The 20,972-nt window shown below is 52.8% G+C and overlaps 6 protein-coding genes across 6 annotated transcripts; 4 read left to right on the top strand and 2 right to left on the bottom strand.

Moving 5' to 3' along the window:
* Window positions 1-4,211: 4,211 nt before the first annotated feature.
* On the top strand, window positions 4,212-5,240 carry EV422DRAFT_502475 (uncharacterized protein; the record flags this gene model as incomplete). Its single annotated transcript, XM_053068271.1, has 1 exon — window positions 4,212-5,240. The coding sequence occupies one exon, from the start codon at window positions 4,212-4,214 to the stop codon at window positions 5,238-5,240; it is 1,029 nt and encodes a 342-aa protein (XP_052929959.1).
* Window positions 5,241-5,482: 242 nt separating this feature from the next.
* Window positions 5,483-9,041, top strand: EV422DRAFT_502474 (uncharacterized protein; the record flags this gene model as incomplete). Its single annotated transcript, XM_053068270.1, has 8 exons — window positions 5,483-6,013; window positions 6,059-6,231; window positions 6,391-6,412; window positions 6,565-6,682; window positions 6,740-7,209; window positions 7,239-8,014; window positions 8,063-8,412; window positions 8,470-9,041. The coding sequence occupies 8 exons, from the start codon at window positions 5,483-5,485 to the stop codon at window positions 9,039-9,041; spliced, it is 3,012 nt and encodes a 1,003-aa protein (XP_052929958.1).
* An 893-nt stretch (window positions 9,042-9,934) lies between these two features.
* Window positions 9,935-12,219, top strand: EV422DRAFT_552090 (uncharacterized protein). Its single transcript, XM_053071868.1, has 5 exons — window positions 9,935-10,282; window positions 10,351-10,900; window positions 10,968-11,442; window positions 11,511-11,673; window positions 11,741-12,219. Exons 1-5 carry the CDS (start codon window positions 10,133-10,135, stop codon window positions 12,059-12,061), a joined length of 1,659 nt encoding a protein of 552 aa, XP_052929957.1. The 5' UTR covers window positions 9,935-10,132; the 3' UTR covers window positions 12,062-12,219.
* On the bottom strand, window positions 12,220-14,937 carry EV422DRAFT_511123 (uncharacterized protein). Its single transcript, XM_053068989.1, has 6 exons — window positions 14,629-14,937; window positions 14,333-14,542; window positions 14,152-14,254; window positions 13,430-14,078; window positions 13,100-13,339; window positions 12,220-13,014 (listed from the first exon to the last, which is right to left on the bottom strand). The coding sequence occupies exons 1-6, from the start codon at window positions 14,766-14,768 to the stop codon at window positions 12,401-12,403; spliced, it is 1,956 nt and encodes a 651-aa protein (XP_052929956.1). The 5' UTR covers window positions 14,769-14,937; the 3' UTR covers window positions 12,220-12,400.
* A 63-nt stretch (window positions 14,938-15,000) lies between these two features.
* On the top strand, window positions 15,001-18,536 carry EV422DRAFT_511122 (uncharacterized protein). Its single transcript, XM_053068988.1, has 2 exons — window positions 15,001-18,253; window positions 18,331-18,536. The coding sequence occupies exons 1-2, from the start codon at window positions 15,077-15,079 to the stop codon at window positions 18,475-18,477; spliced, it is 3,324 nt and encodes a 1,107-aa protein (XP_052929955.1). The 5' UTR covers window positions 15,001-15,076; the 3' UTR covers window positions 18,478-18,536.
* A 510-nt stretch (window positions 18,537-19,046) lies between these two features.
* EV422DRAFT_7161 (Septin-type guanine nucleotide-binding (G) domain-containing protein) lies at window positions 19,047-20,844 on the bottom strand. The gene is made up of 10 exons (XM_053074338.1): window positions 20,702-20,844; window positions 20,488-20,548; window positions 20,241-20,372; window positions 20,160-20,174; window positions 20,035-20,101; window positions 19,883-19,971; window positions 19,772-19,820; window positions 19,488-19,707; window positions 19,314-19,410; window positions 19,047-19,249 (listed from the first exon to the last, which is right to left on the bottom strand). Exons 1-10 carry the CDS (start codon window positions 20,750-20,752, stop codon window positions 19,074-19,076), a joined length of 957 nt encoding a protein of 318 aa, XP_052929954.1. The 5' UTR covers window positions 20,753-20,844; the 3' UTR covers window positions 19,047-19,073.
* Window positions 20,845-20,972: the final 128 nt, after the last annotated feature.

Here is a 20,972-nt window from a genome sequence, read left to right as displayed (position 1 = left end):
GAGGTATACCCAGTCTGCGCGCGGCTTGTGCAGATCTTCGTAGACTTGAAATTGTTCAACATAGACGGGTCCGTCGATATCGCTGCGTAAGAACGCGTTGGGGATGTCGAGTTGATGGATTTCCATACCAAGAGAGACGGCAATGGAGAGGAAAAGGCGAAGAACTGACATGGGTAGGGTGGGAGCGTAGGTGTCGTTATAATCAATACCCTTGGATTGAGGAAAACCTTGAACTACACCACGGCCCTTGAATTTCTTGAAAGTACCGTCTGGATTGAAGATTTGACGAAGTACCCAAGTACTACCAAGTATGCGCTGATTTCGCGGACGGGGTACGAGCTCCCAAGTCCCATTATCAACGAGGGCTTGGAACTCTTTATCAGCTGCGAGCTTGAAGTCAGCTGATTGAGGGGAGGCCATTGCTTGTCGCCAGGTCATAGTGACGGATTGAGGCGTGTCTTCGGTACGCGTGTTGAAGGCGTTCAAGAGGGCTTCAATGGTTCGGGCGTTGAAAGCGTCTGGATGAGACTCCCAGATATCCAACGCTTCGGTCTCAATGAGATCAGAGCGTGGTTGCCAGGTAGGGGTAGTAAAACCAACCCACTTGACGAGGTATTCCTTTTGGACGTTCTTGCCGCGGCGCTGACGTTCAGAAAGGATGTGTTCGATAGGGAACTCCTCTTGCGAGGTAGGAGCATCTTCTAGAAGATCTAGGAGAGCAGGATCTTGACGAAGGTGCTCAGGGAGTCCAGTAGATTTGTCGAAACGAACGTCACGTGAGACGGCGACAGTGTCGCGAACTGGATCCCAGACATAGTAACCTTTGGTGCCTTGTTGGTGAGCATAGCCCACTAGGTACGTCATGGTAGCACAATTTGCCATCTAGTCCCGGCCCTTGGGTGGAACAACAGTATACGTGAGACAGCCGAGCTTGCGCAGATGCGCGATGCTCGGGCGGCGACCGGTAAGGAATTTGGAGCGCGATTTGGCGTCCGGGGATGCAACTGAATGCGGGTAGAGGTTGTGCAGGTAAGAGACAGCCTCCAGGATGTATGGCCAGAGCTTGCGGGGAAGGTGAGTGTCCGCAAAGATGACGCGTATGCGGTCCAGCAACGTCCGATTGAGGCGCTCTGCTTTTCCGCTTTGTTGACTAGAATACGTGACAGTAGACTCATGGGTAATCCCATTGTCGTGTAGGTACGACGTGAGCGCGCCAGTGTATTCTCGCCCCCTATCCGTACGTAGGATCTTGAGGGAGACGCCAGTTTGATTCTTGAGCCACTTATGAAAGATCATAAACCTTGCGGTAATAGTGGATGCCTCCTTGTCCTTGATGGAGTAGGTACAGGCGAAATCGGAGCCGTCGTCGAGGAACGCGAGACTGTAGCGCTCTCCGTCAATGCCGTGGATCTGAAATGGACCTTGTAAATCGCTGTGTATCAGCTCGCCGGGTTTGTGGGGCGGGGATGTCAATTTAGGGAAGGTAAGGCGGGTAGCTTTGCCGAAAGCGCATGGATCGCAGCGTGCGCCGGAGTCCGGCGTAGCCCCCACTGAAGGCCAATCTTCTACTATCTTAGGCATAACCGGGAGAATGTGGTTTCCAGGGTGTCCAAGACGTTGATGCAGAAGTTGGGGGGTTATGGAAGCGACCAGTGCCTGGGCATTGGGCTTGTAGGTAGTAACCCGTCCTTCTAAATAGTACGCGTTGCCTTTGCGCATTCCCATCGCGAGTAAATGTCGGTCGGTGTTGAACGTAACGACGTCGGTGGGGTGAAAGGAGACGGTGACGCCGTTGTCAGTGCATTTAGCAACAGATATAAGCGGCTGGGCAAGACTGGGAACCAATAGAACGTCGCGAAGAGCGAGAACTTCGCCGCCGGACATAGGTTGGATAAGTACGGTACCCTTCTTTTGAGAGGTAATGGTAGTCGAATCCGCGAGTCCAATAAGGCGGTGGTAGTCTTGGAGAGAAGATGGATCTAGATCCTCGATATAGGGGGTCATATGATCCGTGCAACCGGAATCCACGTTTGCCTTGAAGGGGCGGACGTCGTGGTTGGCTGGTTAGACTTGAACGTGCATGGCATAAGCCATGGAGGCTGCAGCGGGTGCGTCCTGCTTGGTTTTCATGTTCTTGTCCATGATATCCTTGACAGCTTTGTAAGTAAAGCAGTTTTCCGACTTGTGGCCGTCCCTCTGGCAGTATTTGCACTGGGGAGGTTTCTTGGTTGCGTCAGAAGACGAGGATTGGGTAGAGGAGGAGCCTCTGGAGCCGCCAGTCTTGGATTTGTTCTTCTTCTTCTGAGGAAGAGTGGAAGTAACGTGGGCAGCGGATGCGCCCGACTGAGGCGTACTTGGGGTCTTCTCGTTGAGCTGGGCGGCTATACGAATCGCGGCTTCTTGAGAAGGACTAAGTCTATCGTCGTACTGAGCCTGAGCAGTGATCAGGGTACTAAGATTCTTAGGAAGCGCTTGAAGAAAATCGGCACAGAGCACGTATTCCGGGAGCCCGGGGAGTTGTCCAACCAAAAGGTTGAACTGGGCGACGAATTTGGTTAAACCTTGATGGTTAATTGACTTGGGCTTCAGAGCGCGCAGTCTGTGAAGAATTTGCGGCAGATGAGTCCGGGGAATGAAGCGCCTCAACATCGCGGAGCGTAATCCGAGTGGCGGGGGCAGTCCATAGACGTCTTGAATATCGTGCCAGGAAATTATGGAGAAGCGCTCGTTTTCAGGAAGGCTTTTCCACCACTGGAGAGCTGGTCCAGTGAGCGCGTTGACAACGAAGTCTACGCATTCGGAAGGCGAAATCATCTCGTACTTCATAATCACCTCGATGTGATCAAGGAACCCTTGAAGCTTGGTAACATTGGGGTCGCCGTTGTAGGTGCCGAGTTTACTAAGGGTAGTGTTGATGAAGACTTTGGAAGCTGATTTGCCGGCCGTAGGGGGTGTTACGGGAGTAACAGATCTCACAGATGCACTTTCGTGTGGAATTTGAGCGAAAGGAGGTCTTTGAGAACGAGGTTGAAAGTAAGGATGCCGTTCCGGGGCTTTATAAGCGTATGGGACGGAGTAGGCCATAGCGCGCTGAGGGGGCGCATGGGGTGCCGGCGCCACAGAGGTCATGTATGGCACGTTCCCCTGGATAGGGCTAGTTGAGTACTGAGAGCGAGTGCTATTCACAGGCGACTGAGCGAGCGGGTTCACGGAGGGGACGGTAGGTCCGCCTTGTTGTGGCGCTCGGCCCGAATTCAAGAACCAGGTAACCAATCCAGTCAGAGTGGCTATTTGATCCTTCATTTGAAGCATCTCCTCTTCCTGCTTAACAGGCATAGGTTCTTCCTGAATGGAATCCATCAGGAAGGGGTCGGTTCCGGTATGTCCGCGTGATTCAGGCGCATCCACATATGGCGTGGTTACGTCTTTCCATTCTGCAATAGTAGCAGAAAGCTCCTCTTTCCTCTTCTTCTCATCCACAAGTCCACCAGGCATTTTGTAAGGCGGGGTAGGTGTTGGTTCACTGCGTAAGTCGGCATGACAGGCTACGCCTTGATTAAGCGGAGTACGTGAGTCAATGCCAGAGCGCTGATTAATAGATTCAGAACTCTTAACAGGGGGTTGTTGAACTTTCTTTCCTCCTCCTCTAGTAGCCGCAGGCAGGGGACCCAGGAGAGCTCCTCCTTGGGACCGCGTGTGGTGAGCGGAGGGCTTGCCGGCTGTCACTGCAGCTGCGTAGCCCTTCTGAGGTTGGGTTGTTGAATCCTTAGGTGGCATGGTGCTTTCTAAGAGAGCGGTGACTGGAGACTGTGAGTTCTTTATCCTGGAACGTCCGCTAGTTGCGGGCGAAGCCAGGACTCATAACCACTTAGCAGTAGTTGGCAGAGGAAGCAGATGACTGAGCAAACTCTATGTAGTAAGCAATGCTGTACTGTGAAGTATGTATTGAAGTCTAACGTGTGAAGAGGACGCGAGGTCCGAAGGGGAAGAAAAGAGTGAAGTCCCGTACGCGGAAGCGTGGCGTAAGCAAGAGGGGAGTCACGTGAGGAAATAAACTACGGGAACCCTAACTGGGGACTCGGGAGGATGATACCTCCAACAGAGAGTGATTTCTGAACCTATCAACACAGGATATCATTGATAGGTACAACGACGAGCTCGGGATAACGCACAAAGGAGGCGCGTGGACAGGGTTCCAATGGGCAACCAGTATGAAAGCCACTGCCAACAGCTGGGGTGCATTCTACCAGCAGAATCGCCATCGGCGCGTGCGTTTCGTTCACTTGGTTGTGTTCGTCGACGCGTTTAAACTGTACCGAAATCGCATAAACAATCTGACCATCCTTGCGGTACCATGTGCAGAACTTCAACACGGATTCCGGAACGTGAAGACAAGCCATGCAATGGCGCCTCTGTCGCTTATGGATATGGGTCAGAAAGATTCGCTTGGAACTGATTTTTGTGCACGTATACTGGCCAATGAACTACACCACCTCACGAAAGGGATCTGGGTCTTCAATGCTTTCACAAATGAGACCAAACCCTGCATTGTCGTACCATTTGCCGTTGTAGGGGACGGTCCCGGTCGGACATCGTTCTTAGGATTCAAACAGTCCAGTGATCTCACGCGGCGGCCGTGCCATGTATGTATGATCATGCGTGACCACTTAATCATGGCCATTAACGACCATCAACTACACGCGGAGAGATGTCAGTGCGCACAATCCCGGAGCAACACTGCTACGACCGTCAATGTGGTGGAGGAGCTTTGTGCTGCGTGGATGGACGTGGGTCACGGCGACCATCCCGCCTTGCAAAACGCTGAGCAGTATGGCATAACGTTCCCTAGTTATTGTTGGTTGTGGCCAGGACTAAAACCAACATGTCTAGCGGCCATTGACATGCAACACTCCGAGGGCGAAGGAGAAGTGGAAAAGGAGTGGAAGCAATTCGCTGCGGTGCTGATGGAATCTCATGGTCCGACGTTCTGGAGCACGCTCAACAGGAAATATCGGGCGTTTTGTGAACGCAATGGCATAAAGCAGCCCCAAATCAAAACAATGAATCATTGGATGTTCGGACAGACCCACAAAAACAAGCTAGCGTTTGTCTTGCGCAGCTTCGGTGTTTTGCGCGAGTTTGTGCAACGCGACGCCGAATTGTTGCCCCACTGGGTATCCGGCTCGCACACCGGGCGCGGATTGAACTGTCGTGGCGGCATGCGATACCTGTCGGGTTAATGCGTACAATGAGAGGTATCTTCCTCGAGAGTAACAAGCTGGCGTTAAGTCTCTACGGCGATGAATACCATTCCATCAACACACATTACGTAAATCACTTTCAGGAACAGATCGCCAGATTTGGATGCGCCCAAGAGTTTAGCACGTTCGGCTTCGAATCGCTGATATCACGCTTCGCCATGGGCCGTACCATAAACACCAATCATAAATCACTTGGAGTATCTGCTCTCCGCAGCTTCTAGATGGAGCGACTTGCTGAGGTCCTCACGGACCACAGCGCCGGCCTGCCCACACGCAGCGATTGGTCTAAGAAGCAAGGGATGTCAGCTGCCAAGTTCACGGAATACAGAGAAATATGCGCGCAGTGGGCCCCCGAAAATGATTGGGAAGGAGAGGACTTACCAGCCGATGTATTGAAGGCGTTCCGTCATAACTTTGTTGATTACGTCAAAGGAGACTGTGTTGTGTTCTTGCCAATCAATACGGACCATGTGGACTTACACTACGCAAACTTGGAATTTGGAGTCTTGCATCTCGCCTTGCAGGGGTATCCACGGCTTGGAAAAAAGCTCCGTGATCGCACCATGTTCATTGTTCAAAAGCTCCCTCCGGTCGTGCAAGATGCCGTTACGCTTTTGCCGATCCTGGCAATGGATGATCCCAACGCCGCGAACCTGGATCTGGAGCGCGTTGCATTTGGCGAACTGGTGGGTAGGGCAGAGCTGTCGCGCTTCGACGACAGCGAACGATTGCTGGTGGTGAACGTGCGAGGGGTGTGATTGCTGGCTTTCGAACGACATCCACGCCTGTACGAGCAGCTTAGCGCTGAGGCAAACCTCAGTCACTGTTACTCAGTGTTCTTCCCCGATGCGAAGTTCCTCACATGGTTACAGGCGTCGACGCTGGGAACAGGCACGATTCTGGCAGTCTCGGAGTACGACAACGACGATCGTCTCCATTCCTTCGTCACTGCTCCCACAGTCCCCTCGACGTAACACCTGCATGGGAGATTGTTAAGGGTGGTAACTTAGTAGGGCGACACTAGGAGTGCCTTGCGCTTCACGTACACATATTGTCGATTGTTTTACCCCGTACCATTCATAGGTCTGATCAATGCGCAATTGCAACTTACTTGAACGTCATTACGTAGAAAGCCGAGTAAAACTGATCAGGTACAAAGGCCGGTTCAATGCTCTCATTCATGACGAATTTGCGGAGTTTGACGCGTAATTAGTGCTTTACGTAAGCAACAGGTGCCCTCAATTGCCCCCCGCTCAGCAGATCTCGTTTTCCCACGCTCAGCAACTTCCCTCCTGTTGTCCAGCAAACTTTTTCCCTGTCGTCGATACCCACTCGGATGAGAAATTCAGCCATGCGACCGTTCGTTCCTCCATTCAGCAATCAGCTCTCCTCACAGCCTCGCCCAGCCTTCGGTGCATTGGGTACGTCACCTTCAAGCAGCGGCACTGGCAGTAGAGTTTCGGCTGGTTACGGTGCAGGAAGTCCGGGTAGCCAAGGCGCTCCAAGGGGCTCACCTGGTAACGGATGGAGCGGTGGCCAAGGACCGCAGCTCACGACGAACGACATTGGTAGCCTTCTCGACGCCCAGCAGACTCGTCTATTGCACGAAGTGGACGGGCTATTACGCGATAGCGAAGAGCGCACCGTGGGAAAAATCCTGTCACTTGTCCAGGAAGAGTTCTCAAACAGACATGCGAACCATCCGGGACCGGGGTATGCAGAAAATATGAACGCCCCTGCGGTCGTTTTGGCTCCAAAGACCCCATTCGGCGATTCTCGAGAAAAAAAGCTTCGACTTTTAGTCACAGAATTTTTGAAATACAGCATTCCTGAGCTCTATAGCATCTTGCCTGCAACGTTCGAAGAATACCACGCAGGCCCAGCAGGTGCTAGAAAACTACTTGGGTTTCTCGTAGACCCAACTGGTACCGAGGGTTGGTTCAAGAAGGTGGAGCGGCTCTTGCGGCTTAGTCACAGGACAACAAAGAGGTTCTTGCCTTCGATGTGAGGGAGACGATCTCAATGACGCTCACTGTGACGAAGAACAGGATTACGAACACCCGGCACAAACAGGTCGAAAGCCGATCCCTGTCTTCTACCCCTGTTGCAGGTCAGAAACGCACACGGCCCTCTGACTGGGCGGACTTGGGGATGGACCTGCATCGTCCTTCACCTGCCGTACGTTCACCTACGATGGCCACCAACGCCATCGTAACTGAGAATGGCATGCAGGACTACCACGATAATCGGACGTACAATGACATGCCGCCCTGTGATCTCTTCGACGTTGCGATGTCGGCTCTGCCTGACACCCCGGTCGTATCACCTGATATGTCTCCTCAGCTGGACAGAATGCATCCAAATGGTGCGATTGCGCATACATCGCACCAATCTGATACAAGCCCTCCCCATTTCCACCCGCAGATTACGCTGGACATACCATTCAGTAACTACGACTTGCTCGAATCCGGGCAGGCCTACGACGCTCAGGAACAATCTGTCGAAACGGGAAACCACCGCCAGTCTGCCCCGGTAGACTGCAAGGAGGATGAAAGCCCCACGTCGGTTCTTCTGCGTCAGATGATGGACCACGTCAGCCAGGAGAAAGTACAAGCGAAGAAACTGAAAGACAACGTACGGAAGAAAGGGAGCTGTCCTTCAAGTGTCAGGGTAACATCGGTGCCTGACATGGACCTTTCAGATGATGTCATGAAGGCAGCCCGTCTTACCCTCGACAAAACCCTGATCCCGAAGTATGACGAGAGGGAATCCGTTGTTTAATACGCCGTTACACACGCTAGCAAGCCATCGCAATGGCCGATTGCAGTTGCTGCCGCTGTCAAGCTCATTGGCATGGAATTCAGAGACGAAGAGAACGGAGGTATCACATACAAGCGACACCCCAGCTCCAATTGGCGCCATGCAGCGTTCCCGGTTACCACAATGGCATTCTTTCATGTATGCTCTGGGTTGAAGGACTCGGTGTTTGTCGCACACACCCGAGACAAGAATGCTGGTACTATTACAACCATCCGAGGCGCCGTGGCGTTGATTGCGCAGGCTGTACTTGCGGAGGAAAGAGACTCAGCCGTAGCATTGGCATTTTTTGAGGCGATGAAAACCAGGAACATGCCCGGTAAGGTCGATCGTGGTCAGTTTGAGTACATGCGGGGTGATCTAACCCAATCGAGTTTTCTTGGTTACTTAGGATTGGAGGGGCCTTTGAACCCAAGCAAGCCTGAGGGTCGTACTGTTTGCTGTCTACGGCACATTTGGGTAAACGCTAAGGACTGCGACAACATTCTCTGGGACCTATACGGTCTGGCCGTGCGTTTCATCCTACTGGCCGGTGGCGCCAATCTTTTGTCACCTACTGGACAGGGTTGGGACAACGCACCAACCATGGAGTGGTTGGAGAACGCAGAACCATCGTGGATGGAAAGTATCCCCAGGGACCTACTTGAAGCGGCCTACAGTGTCAACTATATCGGGCAGGATGCAAAGGTTAGGCAACTCAAGTATGTGATTCTGACAACTCCTGACACCTGCCCTAACTGTTTGGCATGCGCGAAGATGTCCCCTTCGAACAGCATGATTCAGTACATGATAACCGCTGCAGTCTTCCAGCCTCGTCCGCCTGAGGAAATCAAGTTGTCATTGACGCAGAGTCTGCAGGACAAGTCTCGTAAATACAACAAGCGGCGATTGCAGACGCTTCTCAAAAACGTCGACACGTTGGAGGGGTACATCTACGCCACACACGTGGCAGCACCTTACTAGGTGGCAGCTATGGTTGGAAAGGATGCTGCGATCGGCTGTCGCCATCGTATCTTGGGGGATCTCGAGTCTCTGTTTCCCTTCCCAGGTGGTAACGTTGGCGGGGAAATGAAGCGCATATGGGAACCGTTCACCGTCGAGCCTAGGACAACGGTTGATCTATGGCCAGACGAGGACTTTGAATGTCGATGAGGTTGTGTGGATTGGTAAGTGGATGCACAAACGGACCATTTCTTTTCCTCCCATATATATATAACGTACAAATTCAACGATTTGTGAAACAGGCGAGCGCAGACCATTTCCCAGCATCACAACAACCTTCAAATTCAATTCACTTTCACTCCTCAATTCATCTGTATGGCCGCTTTCTCTTTGCACAAGCTTTTTGTCATACTTGTCAGCCCTACATTTCTGGACTACCCGCCCTGATCGCATGTGCATTGCTTCCTCGTGGATAGCAGCGTTGTCGTCTGATCACGGACATGGACATGGATCTGGATTGAACGTGGCTGCTTGGGGTATGCGTATTGCCTTTTTTCTGTTGCCGTTTTCTTCAATCTTCGTTTATGCACCATACATTATTATGGATTATGCTAGAATAAACTTCGCTTCCAATGCATAATTATGCATGATTAACGATGAATATTTGTCAGATGTCCCTGATTAGTGGGTGTGGGACGTGGGTTGGGACGGTCCATTACTTTCGTTTAATCAATGCATTATCATCGTTTATTCATGCATATTCACGCAAGTATGCGACGCGCATTATCATCATTTGGTTTTTTAATTCATTTCGGATTATTTACGAATATGCATTGTTACTTTGGCCCGTAGTGTATACGCGTCCTGACTCATGACGCGGCACGAGGCTGCAACGTCTCAACGTGGCTGGACCTCGCGACTGTAAGCCCACTCCGCCATTCTGCTCATTCTATGAGCTTCGCTTCATGTACAAACCCCGACATCAGGTAGACAATAGACAGTAGACTCTATCTATCCCCTTGCCACAGTGGAACATTTAACCCAGCCTCGAAAACAAAGCTACCCGCAAAACAAGCTCATTCGCGTCCAGTTTCTACTTGTCGATCACCGTCATGGTCATCCAACGCCGCCGGTCATGGACACGGCGATTACCACTGCTGGCTCAAACGGTCGCCATACTAGCACTGGTGTTACTGCTCGTGCAAACGGCATATGCGAAAGACGCTGACTCTTCTTCGCCCGCGAAAGAGGCCTACTGCTCGGTGAGTTCCATGCGGGCCTATATGATGCATCCAAATCCCTGGCAGGATACTGACTTTTACGCAAACAGCCACTAGGCCCAATAGCCGACGCCCGGTGCGAATACCAAACCATCGAAAAAGTCAACCGCGAACTCTCCCCCATCCTCACATCCCTCGTCCAAACCTCCTTCTTCCGCTACTGGAAAACCGCCCTTCACAAAGACTGCCCCTTCTGGCAAGAAAACCCGCTCTGCGTGCTCCGCGACTGTTCCGTCATCGAAGCCGAGGACTCGGAGATACCGGAGCATTGGAAAACCGCTAGCTTATCCGTTGTGGATCGGTCCCCGCTGGGGTCGCCGTTCAATTTCATGGAGAAGAGCTGCGAGTTTGAGGAGTCGGATTTCTGTGTCGTGGAGGATGAATGGTCGACGGATGGGAGTTATGTAGATTTGATTAAGAATCCGGAGCGGTTTACGGGCTACTCGGGGGAGTCGCCCGAGAGGATCTGGAGGGCGATTTATCAGGAGAATTGTTTTGGGTACCCGAATCAGGGCAGTATTTCGCCGCTTTTGGAGCCGGCGGATCAGGATGCGGAGAATACTTGTATTGAGAGGAGGGTGTTTTATCGGCTGATTTCTGGTATGTGAAGACTTTGAAGGTTTGTGAGAGACTAACGACCCGCCATCTCACCTCATTCTTCCACCAGGCCTGCACTCCTCCATCTCCACCCACATCTGCGACCAATACCTAGACCGCAACACCGGCGTCTGGATGCGCAACCTAACCTGCTTCGCCGACCGTGTCGGCAACCACCCCGACCGGATCCAAAACATGTACTTCACCTACACCATCCTCCTCCGCGCCATCGAAAAACTCTCCCCCTTCCTCCGGGACCACGAAGTGCACCATTTCTGCACGGGCAACGGCGCTGACACGCAAAAGATCGAAGACCTCGTGACACAGGTCGGCGATTTGAGCGCGAAATGCGGCCCGACGTTTGATGAGACGTCGATGTTTGTGGGCCCGGATAGCCAGATCTTGAAGGAGCAGTTCAAGACCCATTTTCGGAATATTTCATTGATCATGGATTGTGTGGGGTGTGAGAAGTGTCGGCTTTGGGGGAAGTTGCAGATTTCGGGGCTGGGGACCGCTTTGAAGGTTCTTTTCTCGTATGGGGATAAGTAAGTATCCATTTTTATGAGTCTCTCGCACCAGATCTTGCGGCTAAACATATCCTTCCGACGATCAGGCCCGAGCTTTACCGCCTTACCCGCGGAGAAGTGGTCGCTCTCTTCAACACACTCCACAGACTCTCAGAGAGCGTGGAAGCACTTGACCGCTTCCGAGACTTACACGAAAAGCAGGGTCTGGACCAAACACCCGCCCCAGAGCTCGCCGAGGAAAGCAGAAAGGTATACCTACGTGCTCTCTCCTACCTTACCCTCTACCAATCCTAACCAATCTGCTCGCGACAACCAGATGTCAAAACTCCGCAAACCCTCCCCCCCCTTCCCCACCTCCTCCCTCCCGCCGCTCCCCCTCATCGACCTCCTCAACTACACTAACCCCTTCCAACCCACCTACTACTTCTCCTACATCCTCGGATCCGCCATCCTTCTCTACGGCGTCGTTAAGATCGCTCGCCGCGGGTGGCAGCTGCATAAGGGGACGATTCCGTTACCGGAGGGGTGGGAGGAACGGAATGGGGGGAAGGGTGAGGACATTGTTGTGGAGAAGCGGGTGGAGGTGGGGAGGACGAAGGTGGAGAGGAGGGTGTTGAATGGACGGGTGGAGGAGTAGCTGCGATTTTTTGCAACGACGTGCGAGTCAGGAGGGAGATTCCCTCGAAGCCAAATTAGATATTGTCTGCCACGATAGAACTGCATTGCATCATTTATGTACTTTTTGGGACTCGGGGAAACTGGTGTATATATACGAGTTGGCAGCATACATTCACGTCTACTACACATACATGAGGTTGCTGGTGGGCTACCAGAGCCATTCAGGAAGGTTTCTGGGCCCCTCTCCGCCGACACACCAGAACGCATCAGACACCCCAATATCCTCCTGAGAAGATCATTTTCCAGATTGCTCCATATCTACATATTTACACCCAATACGCTCATTACAACTATCTCCCTATTTACCCATCTTGAACCATTTCGGTCGTCCAGTCGGCGGCGGGCTCCTCTGCGCCGACGACGAGCCATGTCCGTCGCGTTCGTCTCCATACAACCCATGCTGCTGCTGATCCTGCTCCGACAACGAAGACGACGACCCCTGCTGCTGCTGCAGAGATTCAGAAGACGACGACGGCGATTTCTTACTGCCGCTCAGAGTGTTGCCGAACGCCTTGGGCAGCCATTTGGGCCGTTTTGAAGTCGGGGATGTGGACGATGAAGAGGTGGTCGGTCCGTTGCGTGCGTTACTGCCGCCAGTGAGTCCGGCGGCTGATACTGCGGCTGCGACCCCGATTCCGCCCAGGACGCCTGCAGAGGCCGCAGTTTCTGGTACAGGTAACGGCGACAGTTTGCCCTTCCACTCCTCGTTTAGATATTCCGCGGAGCCATCGGCGTTGTGTTCGTTTGCTGCTTCCTCGGCCCATTTGAAATGAACCATGGAGTTTGGGGCTAGTTTTGCCTCCCAGAATGTCTGCCGTGGATCCAGTTCCTGGTATGGAGGTGTAATGTACAGTGTGAAGCGTGGCGTGGGCGTCCGTAGCATTGGTGTGAGGCACGTATACAGCGTTTGCACTACAGAGACACGCCGTAGATGAATGGGGTTTATCAGAATTCGTCTCCCGGTTGCAGAAACAGGACTACAGACCAAGAAGTTTACCTGCTTCGCTGCTCAGAAAGCTCAATTGCACCATGACCCGGTCCGGAAACTTGACCCTGATCAATGTCTTCGGGTGCTTCTTCAGCTTCAACGCGGCTTCCCGCTCACGCATCGCCCGGGTCATTAGAGGCGCATCTCTGGACGAGGAGCTGCCGTTGGCGAGGAGAGAGCTAGAGGTACTCGCAAGAAGTAGCTTCAGCTCCGTCGACGTGAGGTCGTAGAATGAGTCTGGGAGTTCAACTGTTGACGTGATGGAGACATATCAATATTAGAAAGTGGTGGGGCTACCCCCGATGCGATGTTTCAAACCCATTGCGTTAAAACCCCCACCTTGATGATATGGAGCATCGACAGGTGGAGGCGCAAACACCTGGACACCCCTGTCGAAGCCTTTCGACGGCTCTGCGGCTGAACTCTGCGTGACGGGCGTATCATTTTGATTTGCGGGTCCTGGCGCAGGGTGATTCCGCCCGTGATCAGTCCCAACTTGCGCGGCATCGGCTTGCGAGGTGTGGGACTCGGTAGTGTCGCTGATATCCATGGGTTCTGATGCCGCGGCTGGGGTCTCAACGACGGCTATTGTTGTCGGTTGTTCTTGTTGAGAACTCCCATTTGCTTTGATGTCCGGAGTTCCATCGATTTCCATAGGGATGGAGGGAGGCATCGATGAAGGAGCCGCATCAGAGATATCCATCGGTGTAGGGTGTTCAGCATTAGCTATGGTTGTTTTTGGGGAAGGGGGTGTTGGAGGTGCAGCTTGCGCACTTGTCGGAACAGCCGGCGGTTGAACAGCGGACGGAGCCGCATTCTTGTCGTCCACGGTCGAAGACGGTATCGCCGGAGGGGAGGGAGCGTTCGTTTGAAGAGCTTCCTCGATCGTCATATCCGTCGGTTTCAACAAGACTCGGATGACTCCATTTCCAGTTGTGAGCCCAGCATTTTGTAATGTTGTGGATTGGAGCGCTTGGATGGTACTGTACTGTGAACGGCGGATGCCAAATTAAGATGAATTTTTTCTTGCACTTTGGTATTCTGTAACTGACAATACGGACCTCCTTGTTCATGAAAATGCAGACCGGCATTTGGTACACCTCCTTCTTCACTTTCTTCATCCCGCGTTCCTCGACGGATGTCTTTCGCGTGATGTTCAGATTTCTGCAGAGCCCGCCGAGTAGAAAGCATTTAATGCCGGCGCTCATCCCAAAGTGTGCAGCAAGGTATCCGTATACATACGCATCGCGCTCTTCCCAGGTCGTCAGAATGGTCCATAATGTCGTGGCCACCGGGAACTTGTCTACAAGTCTCCCGCCCTCTGGCGTCTGCAAGGCAACCGTGACCGGTCCACTTGCGGCAGCTCGCGTTGGTATCAGAGCAAGCTTTGCACCCTGAGCAAGGTTGGAAAACCGGATGTTCAACGTAAGGTCCAGGATGTTCTTTCCATGCCTAGTGAAGAAGGCCAGCAGCGTCAGTCAGAGTGGCCACCACGCGAGCTGAAGCTCCGTCGCCATCGCTTGTATGGATTGACTTACTTGAGCCCAAAGCCATCAGGATTCCCTAGGTTCCACTTTGTGACGGCGTCCACCACCAGCTGCTTGAGCGGTGTGGATGGCGTCGTCTTCAGCGTCACTGTCTTGGCCACGATGGTCGGGTGCGATATTGTCACCGACATTCTGACTTATGTGCGTTGGATGCGCTATTCACGCCCAGAGTTGCGAAGCGGGAACGATATGGGTCGTATGGAGGTCCTTGAACGGCACCTATATATGTCTTCTGTGCTGCGTCTTCTGAATGATCTTGGTAGTCTTGGTGTTTCCCACGCCCACCTGTTCTGAATTTCGGGGAAGCGGAGACTCAGAGGGAAAGCCACGCGTAAGTTCGCCTCGTCCCCTGCAGAGTCCAAAGGGGCTTTTCTCAATTGCAGGTCGCATAAGTTCGTTCCTCTCCCCCTGGAAAGCAACTGAAGACGGTGCTGAGCGTATGCTAAGGCGTCTGTTTGCTAGAGCAATCCCGTCGCCGCCTACGAGAACCCGCCGTTTCAGCACCATGGTCGCCTCCAAGCGCACCTTTTCCCTCGAGAGTTCCGTGCCTTTCGCTCTGCCTGCGACGACTACAGAGATCAAAACCTACAAGCACGACGACTCGAACTTCCGTCTGGTCTTTTGCCCAGTGCCCGGTCCGCTATGCTCTGCGTCTATTGTTGTGCCTACTCTGGCGGAAGGGGATGAAGGTCTCGCTCACACCCTGGAACACCTGGTGTTCTGTGGGTCGACTCTGAACGGTTATACTCGAGGCTTCTTGGACTCCCTCGCTAACCGTTGTCTGAGCACCGGAACCAACGCTTATACTACGGAAGATCATACGGCGTACACCATCACAACAGCAGGTTCGGAGGGCATGTTGGAGATCTTGCCGGTCTTTTTGGAGCACGTGTTGTTCCCAACACTCAGCGAGGAGCAGTTTGTGACCGAGGTGCATCATCTGGATGGGGACGCAAAGCACCAAGGGGTTGTGTACTGCGAGATGGCGGGGAGGGAAAACACGGAAGCAGATGTTCTGGACTTGACCTTGCGACGATTGCTGTTCCAGAACGAGACGACATACTCTCGGGAATGTGGTGGACTGACGCATGAAATTGCAAAGTTGAAGAATGAAGAGATCGTGAGATATCACAAGAAGTTCTACCATCTGGACAATCTCACGACAATCATCTGCGGGCAGGTACCTCCTTCCGAAGTGTTCAAGAAGCTGGCGGAGGTGGATGGACTCTTGGAAGCGAAACCAGCGTCGGAGGTACCCGCAAAGATTCCGTCCATCGTTGTTCCAAAGATGCCTGGAGGTCCAGGGCATGTGATCAAGGAGACCGTGCCCTTTCCGTGCTCGGATGAAGAGCTGGGGTCTATCGCCTACGCCTGGCGAGGGCCACCTTCTGAGGACATAACGACGATCGTAGCGCTCGATGTCCTGTTCCGCTATCTTCACGAAACATCAGCGTCCCCATTTTCGCAAGCCTTTGTAGAGCGGGAAACGCCTTTTGCCTCTCAGGTGGACTTCGAAGTGCGCGGCTATGTCGAGACCGCGATTGAGCTTGTGTTTAGTGGAGTACCCTTGTCCAACGCTGATCAGGATGATGCTTCGGACTCGATGGAGATTGATGGAGACGAGGAAGGCTCCGAATCTGAATACAGCGATGAGGAAAACGGCTCAGAGAGCGGATCGGACGCGGGTTCTACAGGTCCTGCGGAGGACCTCAGACTCTTCGAACCCGGAGTTTATCACGACATGATGATGAAGGTACTGCTCGATTTTCTTGCCGAGAGCGAAAGCAAACAGAGCGCCATTCGAGGCGCGCTCTCCCGACATCGCCGAAAGATTCTGGAGGCGTTAGAGGAAGAACCGCTGGAGGCGTGCGCATCCTATATCCTTCCTGATGTCATCCGGCACTCTCTGGCGTCGAGTTCGACATTGAAGGATACCCGAGCGCAAAATGGTCGCCCCGTTATCGGAACTCGGGCAACCATTTTGAAGACCCTTGAAGAGCTGGCTGACAAGCCCATGAAGTTTTGGTCGGATCTAGTCACCCGGTGGCTAGTCGATGTCCCCAAAATCGAGGTTCACATGATCCCAGACCGTCATCTGGCCGAGAAGCTAGCGAAGAAAGAACAAGACGAGCAGAAAGAGCGCGCAAAAGCTCTCGGGGCAAAGGGCCTTGCCCACCTGAAAGCAGTGCTGGACGACGCTGTTGAGAAGAACCGGGTGATATTAACTCCGGACGCGGTCGCGAAGATGCCACCGGTCGCGGATGTGACAAGATGTGACAAATTGGAGTCGGTCATGGAAGTCATGACGCTGGGAGATACAGGCAGGCCGTTCGATACCTTCCAGGTCGTGCAGACCAACACCGTCTTTTCCCACTTACGTTTGGGCATGCACACACACGCCATCCCTGAAGCATTGCGGCCGTACCTCGTCCTGTTCCAGGAATTGCTGTTCCAATCGTCCCTGACCCTGCAAACACCGACGGGTACGACCGTCGTGGACTACCGGGAAGTTGTCCGGCAATCCGCAGACCTCTTTGTCTCATACGAAGCCGCCGTTGGTTTCGGCAACGAGATTTGGAACGCCAGCTGGTTGAGCGAAGTATTCATGCTCTCAGCCAGTGCGGAACGGAAGGATTGGACGAAGATGGTTCGCTTCCTGGCTCAGGTGCTGATGTGTACTACATTCACGGAGGAGCGACTTGTCACAATCGCGAAGAATCTACTCAGCGAAATCACCGAACTGAAGCGGGATGGGCCGGATATGCTGTCTGCCGTCTGCACTCGTGTGACTCTTCCGTTCGACAAGCAGCACAAAGCGGTTGAAGGGAACAGGAACGACCTGTATCTCACACTGTTCAGGCAGGAAGGGTTCCTGAGGGGGGTCATTGAGAAGATCAAGGCAGGAGGAGTACAGCAGGTTGTGGAAGCCCTGGAGCAGATTAAATCGTGTCTGATCAACCCGTCACAACCCACTGGCGGCCCTGGGTTTGCCCAGATTGCCGTGCAGGACGGGTCTCCAAGTCATCTGGTTGAGGAGGTGGTCAAGATCTGGGACGAAGAAGTCGCACTGTACAACAAAACGCACGGAAGCTCAGGTTCAACAGCAGTGACCCGCGCTGCTCAACAATCGCCGTTCCCGTACCCACGTCAACCATACGACGCCTCGTCCGCCGACCTAACGTTCGGAAATGCAGTCCTGATCCCCATCCCAGGAGTAACGACCACCTTCTTGGCACAGATCGTTCCATGCGATGTGCTCCGACCCCATCCGCACCCGGATTACTATGCAGTGACTCTCCTCGCCGAAATCCTCACTCGGGCCGAGGGACCGCTCTACCTCGCCATCCGCGGTCAAGGCTACGCATACGACGCGTCCATCCACATCTCACTCTGGACCGGTCAACTCTCGTTCGAGCTGTACGAGTCCTCCGAGCCGCATCGCGCCCTCCTCGAGTTCTACGGCATCCTCAATAAATTGCAGACGGATGCCGGGTTTGAGGAGCTCTGCAGCGATTTCCATATCGAGACGGCGAGAGCGTCGGTGGCTTACAAGGCTGCGAGCGCGAAGTCTACGAGTGGAGGGTTGATTGTGGGCGCGTTGAGGAGTGTGTTGAGGGTAAGTTTGGGAGCGCGATTGTCACCCGAGTACACCATAGCACACAAGTACTGATGGACGCTTTGTGGGATTCCTAGGGCTTCAAGACTTTGGAAGAAGAAGAAGTCTTCCATAAAGAGTTGTATAAAGTGGACAAGACGGCGCTGAAACGCGTCTTGCATACTTACTTCCTGCGCTTCTTTGACACCAACAGGTATGAAGCGAGCGCTCTATTGCGGTCGTAGTTCATCCGACCAATGTATTAACGCATTTTCCATTCTCAACAGCCGCATAACCGTGGCAACCACTGCACCAGGGTCATCCGCAGATACACTGGAATTGCAGTTCCGCAACAAGTCGGTGGAAGATGCCAGCACTTCATCCAATGGCTTGACAGTTGAGTTCCGGAAAGTCGAGCTGTCCGAGCTCGTTGTTTAGATTAGATATTGTGTATTTACAAGGTAGATCGATAAACGTATGGTGCGTATCAAATAGAGTAGCATGTGAGCGGGTCAGAGCGCAAAGACCCGTCGAAAAAGGCCTAGACCAAGGACACTCTGCGAGATGCTGTTTGACAACATTAGGCCACGAGACGAGGGGTCGAATAACAAAGATGTATGTAGGATTTGGTAAAGCAGCCATCCAACCATGTTCGAAACAGATCTCACACCTCTCCAGACCCCTATCTCTCTCGGACGGGTCATGCGTAAAACCGGGAGAAGGTGGATCAAAGTTCATCCGAAGTAAAATTCGTCTATACATATCGCGCTCATCATTGCTCGAATAATCTTGTTCTCGCCCTTCGCTTCTCAAACGCACTGCGCAAAGAAACCAACCCAGTCTATTCCGCGTCCTCCTCATCAACATCAGCCCCATCGGCGCCTCCCTCCCCACTGAGCTTCTCGGTACGGTATTGCTCGTACAGGAAGTCATGTGTGATCTCCTTCAGGTCCTGCAGATGCGAGCTGAGGAGCATGTACCGCAGTTTGGAGAAGTCGCAGTGTCTTGCGTTGTCAACTGCATTACAAGGAAATTAGATTGTGATCCCGTTCCAGGAGGTCGCGCCTTTTCAGCTACTAACCTTCTACAATCCCCCACGGGTACTGGCGACATCTCATCCGCCTCCCGTTGATAGCAACCTCTTCTTCGCTACCGATGACAGAGAAAGGCAACAGGGCCTGAAGTCCGAAAATAGATTCGCGGGAATGTCAGACACATTCTTCCACTTGGTTTGCAAACGTCAAACGATACCAACCCTGAGCTCGTTGTTCTCTTCTATCGTCTCCTCATCGTCCTCTTCATCGTCATAGGGGAAGTTGTAGATCGGAATCTGGTAGTGGGCAATGTCCTCCATCACACGCTTCTTGAATGATGCCAGTTCTGGTGGGCTCATGCTATCAGATTTTGCGATGACGGGAATGACGTTGACACGAGCTCCGAGTTTCCGCATGAACTCGATGTCCAGTTCGCGTAAGCTGATGAGGAATACAGTTCAGCGACTTCGTCGAGGACTTCCAGCGCTGGATCCGTTCTACTCACGAGTGGCCGGTTGGTGGGATGAAGTACAGAAGTGCGTGAACGCGGTTGTCTGGGATCCTGAGTTAGCCAGATGTAAGAATGTCGAGAAACGTGGAAACTAACGCAACTCACCTTGGAACTTGGGATTACGCTTGATACGAGACTCTTGAGCTACAATGTTGTCGTATTGCTTCTCAATGTAGGAAAGAATATCCAAAAACCTGAAATCGCGTTCAGCGATCATATTTTTCGAAAGATCTCATGATCCGCACAAAGTCACTCACGTTCCCTCGTTGTTGATGTTGTCACCAAACCCGGGGGTGTCAACAATAGTCAGCGCCAGCTTGATGCCTGAATATCTTCATTAATCCCCGTTCTCTGCGTTCGTTTCTTCAACCGGAGATCTTACCATCCTCTTCGATATCTAAAGATCGACTCAGTTAGTCCTGTGAGGGGTTGAGACCCATGAGACTCCGGTTTGATCACTAACCAACTGTTACGGGTGTTATAGCGACGGATTTCTCTATGGCGGCTTTTTCTGGGTTTCCGAAATCCCTCTTTGCGATTATTGGCGATTCGCATAGGGTGTTGATGAAAGTGCTCTTTCCCAGACCGGAGGATCCTGCAGGGTGGCCAACCTCGTCAGAACAGCCTTTGTAATATCGTCGATTGCTGGAAGATATCGAACGAGAGGCATTGCTCCAAAGATCTCCTTTCTCCTGACTCCCGCCACATACCGACAACCATGACCGTGAACGCCAATCCCTTTTTAGTGTTTTTCCGGCGGATATTCGTGGCCTACGAGAATTGAAAGTTTGTCAATACGCAGTCCACCCAACTGAGAACGTTTCCCAGCCAGTCGGACGATTGTGAGGTTTGACTGCAACCTGAAGGTTCGCCACCCTTGCCGACCCAGGCTCCACTTGCACCCACTCCCAGCGACCTACGCACCAACATGTGGCTCCTAACGGAGCCTTCCGCAGACTTTCCACCCGAGGCCATCGCGCTTGACTGCTACCGATCTATCGTTTTCCGAATGGGAATGGCTGCTTTCGTGTTCTGGTCGGATTGGGAGCGTCTCGTGGGAAACGGAGGAGCCAGCGGCCTGAGAGGAAGCGACGAACGGCAGGTGTGGCCCATTCTCGCATTACATTGGAATGAGTCACCCGACGCGTTTCTGAATCACGTGCAACCGAATTAAACTACCTCAACGTAAGCCACT

The sequence above is a fragment of the Fimicolochytrium jonesii genome, assembly GCF_025526975.1.
Source record: "Fimicolochytrium jonesii strain JEL569 chromosome Unknown EV422scaffold_1, whole genome shotgun sequence".
Lineage (NCBI taxonomy): Eukaryota > Fungi > Chytridiomycota > Chytridiomycetes > Spizellomycetales > Powellomycetaceae > Fimicolochytrium > Fimicolochytrium jonesii.
Note: the sequence above shows the minus strand (reverse complement) of the source record. Positions and strands in the feature narration are given on the sequence as shown.

Coding starts and splice junctions, on each gene's coding strand:
- EV422DRAFT_511122 (XM_053068988.1), top strand. CDS start 15,077: ATGCTAAGGCGTCTGTTTGCTAGAGCAATCCCGTCGCCGCCTACGAGA. Junction 18,254..18,330: donor CGTTGAGGAGTGTGTTGAGG/GTAAGTTTGGGA, acceptor TGGGATTCCTAG/GGCTTCAAGACTTTGGAAGA.
- EV422DRAFT_552090 (XM_053071868.1), top strand. CDS start 10,133: ATGGTCATCCAACGCCGCCGGTCATGGACACGGCGATTACCACTGCTG. Junction 10,283..10,350: donor CGAAAGAGGCCTACTGCTCG/GTGAGTTCCATG, acceptor TTACGCAAACAG/CCACTAGGCCCAATAGCCGA. Junction 10,901..10,967: donor GTTTTATCGGCTGATTTCTG/GTATGTGAAGAC, acceptor TTCTTCCACCAG/GCCTGCACTCCTCCATCTCC.
- EV422DRAFT_7161 (XM_053074338.1), bottom strand. CDS start 20,752: ATGGCCTCGGGTGGAAAGTCTGCGGAAGGCTCCGTTAGGAGCCACATG. Junction 19,708..19,771: donor ATCCCACCAACCGGCCACTC/GTGAGTAGAACG, acceptor ATTCCTCATCAG/CTTACGCGAACTGGACATCG. Junction 19,250..19,313: donor CCCGTGGGGGATTGTAGAAG/GTTAGTAGCTGA, acceptor CTTGTAATGCAG/TTGACAACGCAAGACACTGC.
- EV422DRAFT_511123 (XM_053068989.1), bottom strand. CDS start 14,768: ATGTCGGTGACAATATCGCACCCGACCATCGTGGCCAAGACAGTGACG. Junction 14,255..14,332: donor ACCTGGGAAGAGCGCGATGC/GTATGTATACGG, acceptor CGGGCTCTGCAG/AAATCTGAACATCACGCGAA. Junction 13,340..13,429: donor CGATGCTCCATATCATCAAG/GTGGGGGTTTTA, acceptor TCACGTCAACAG/TTGAACTCCCAGACTCATTC.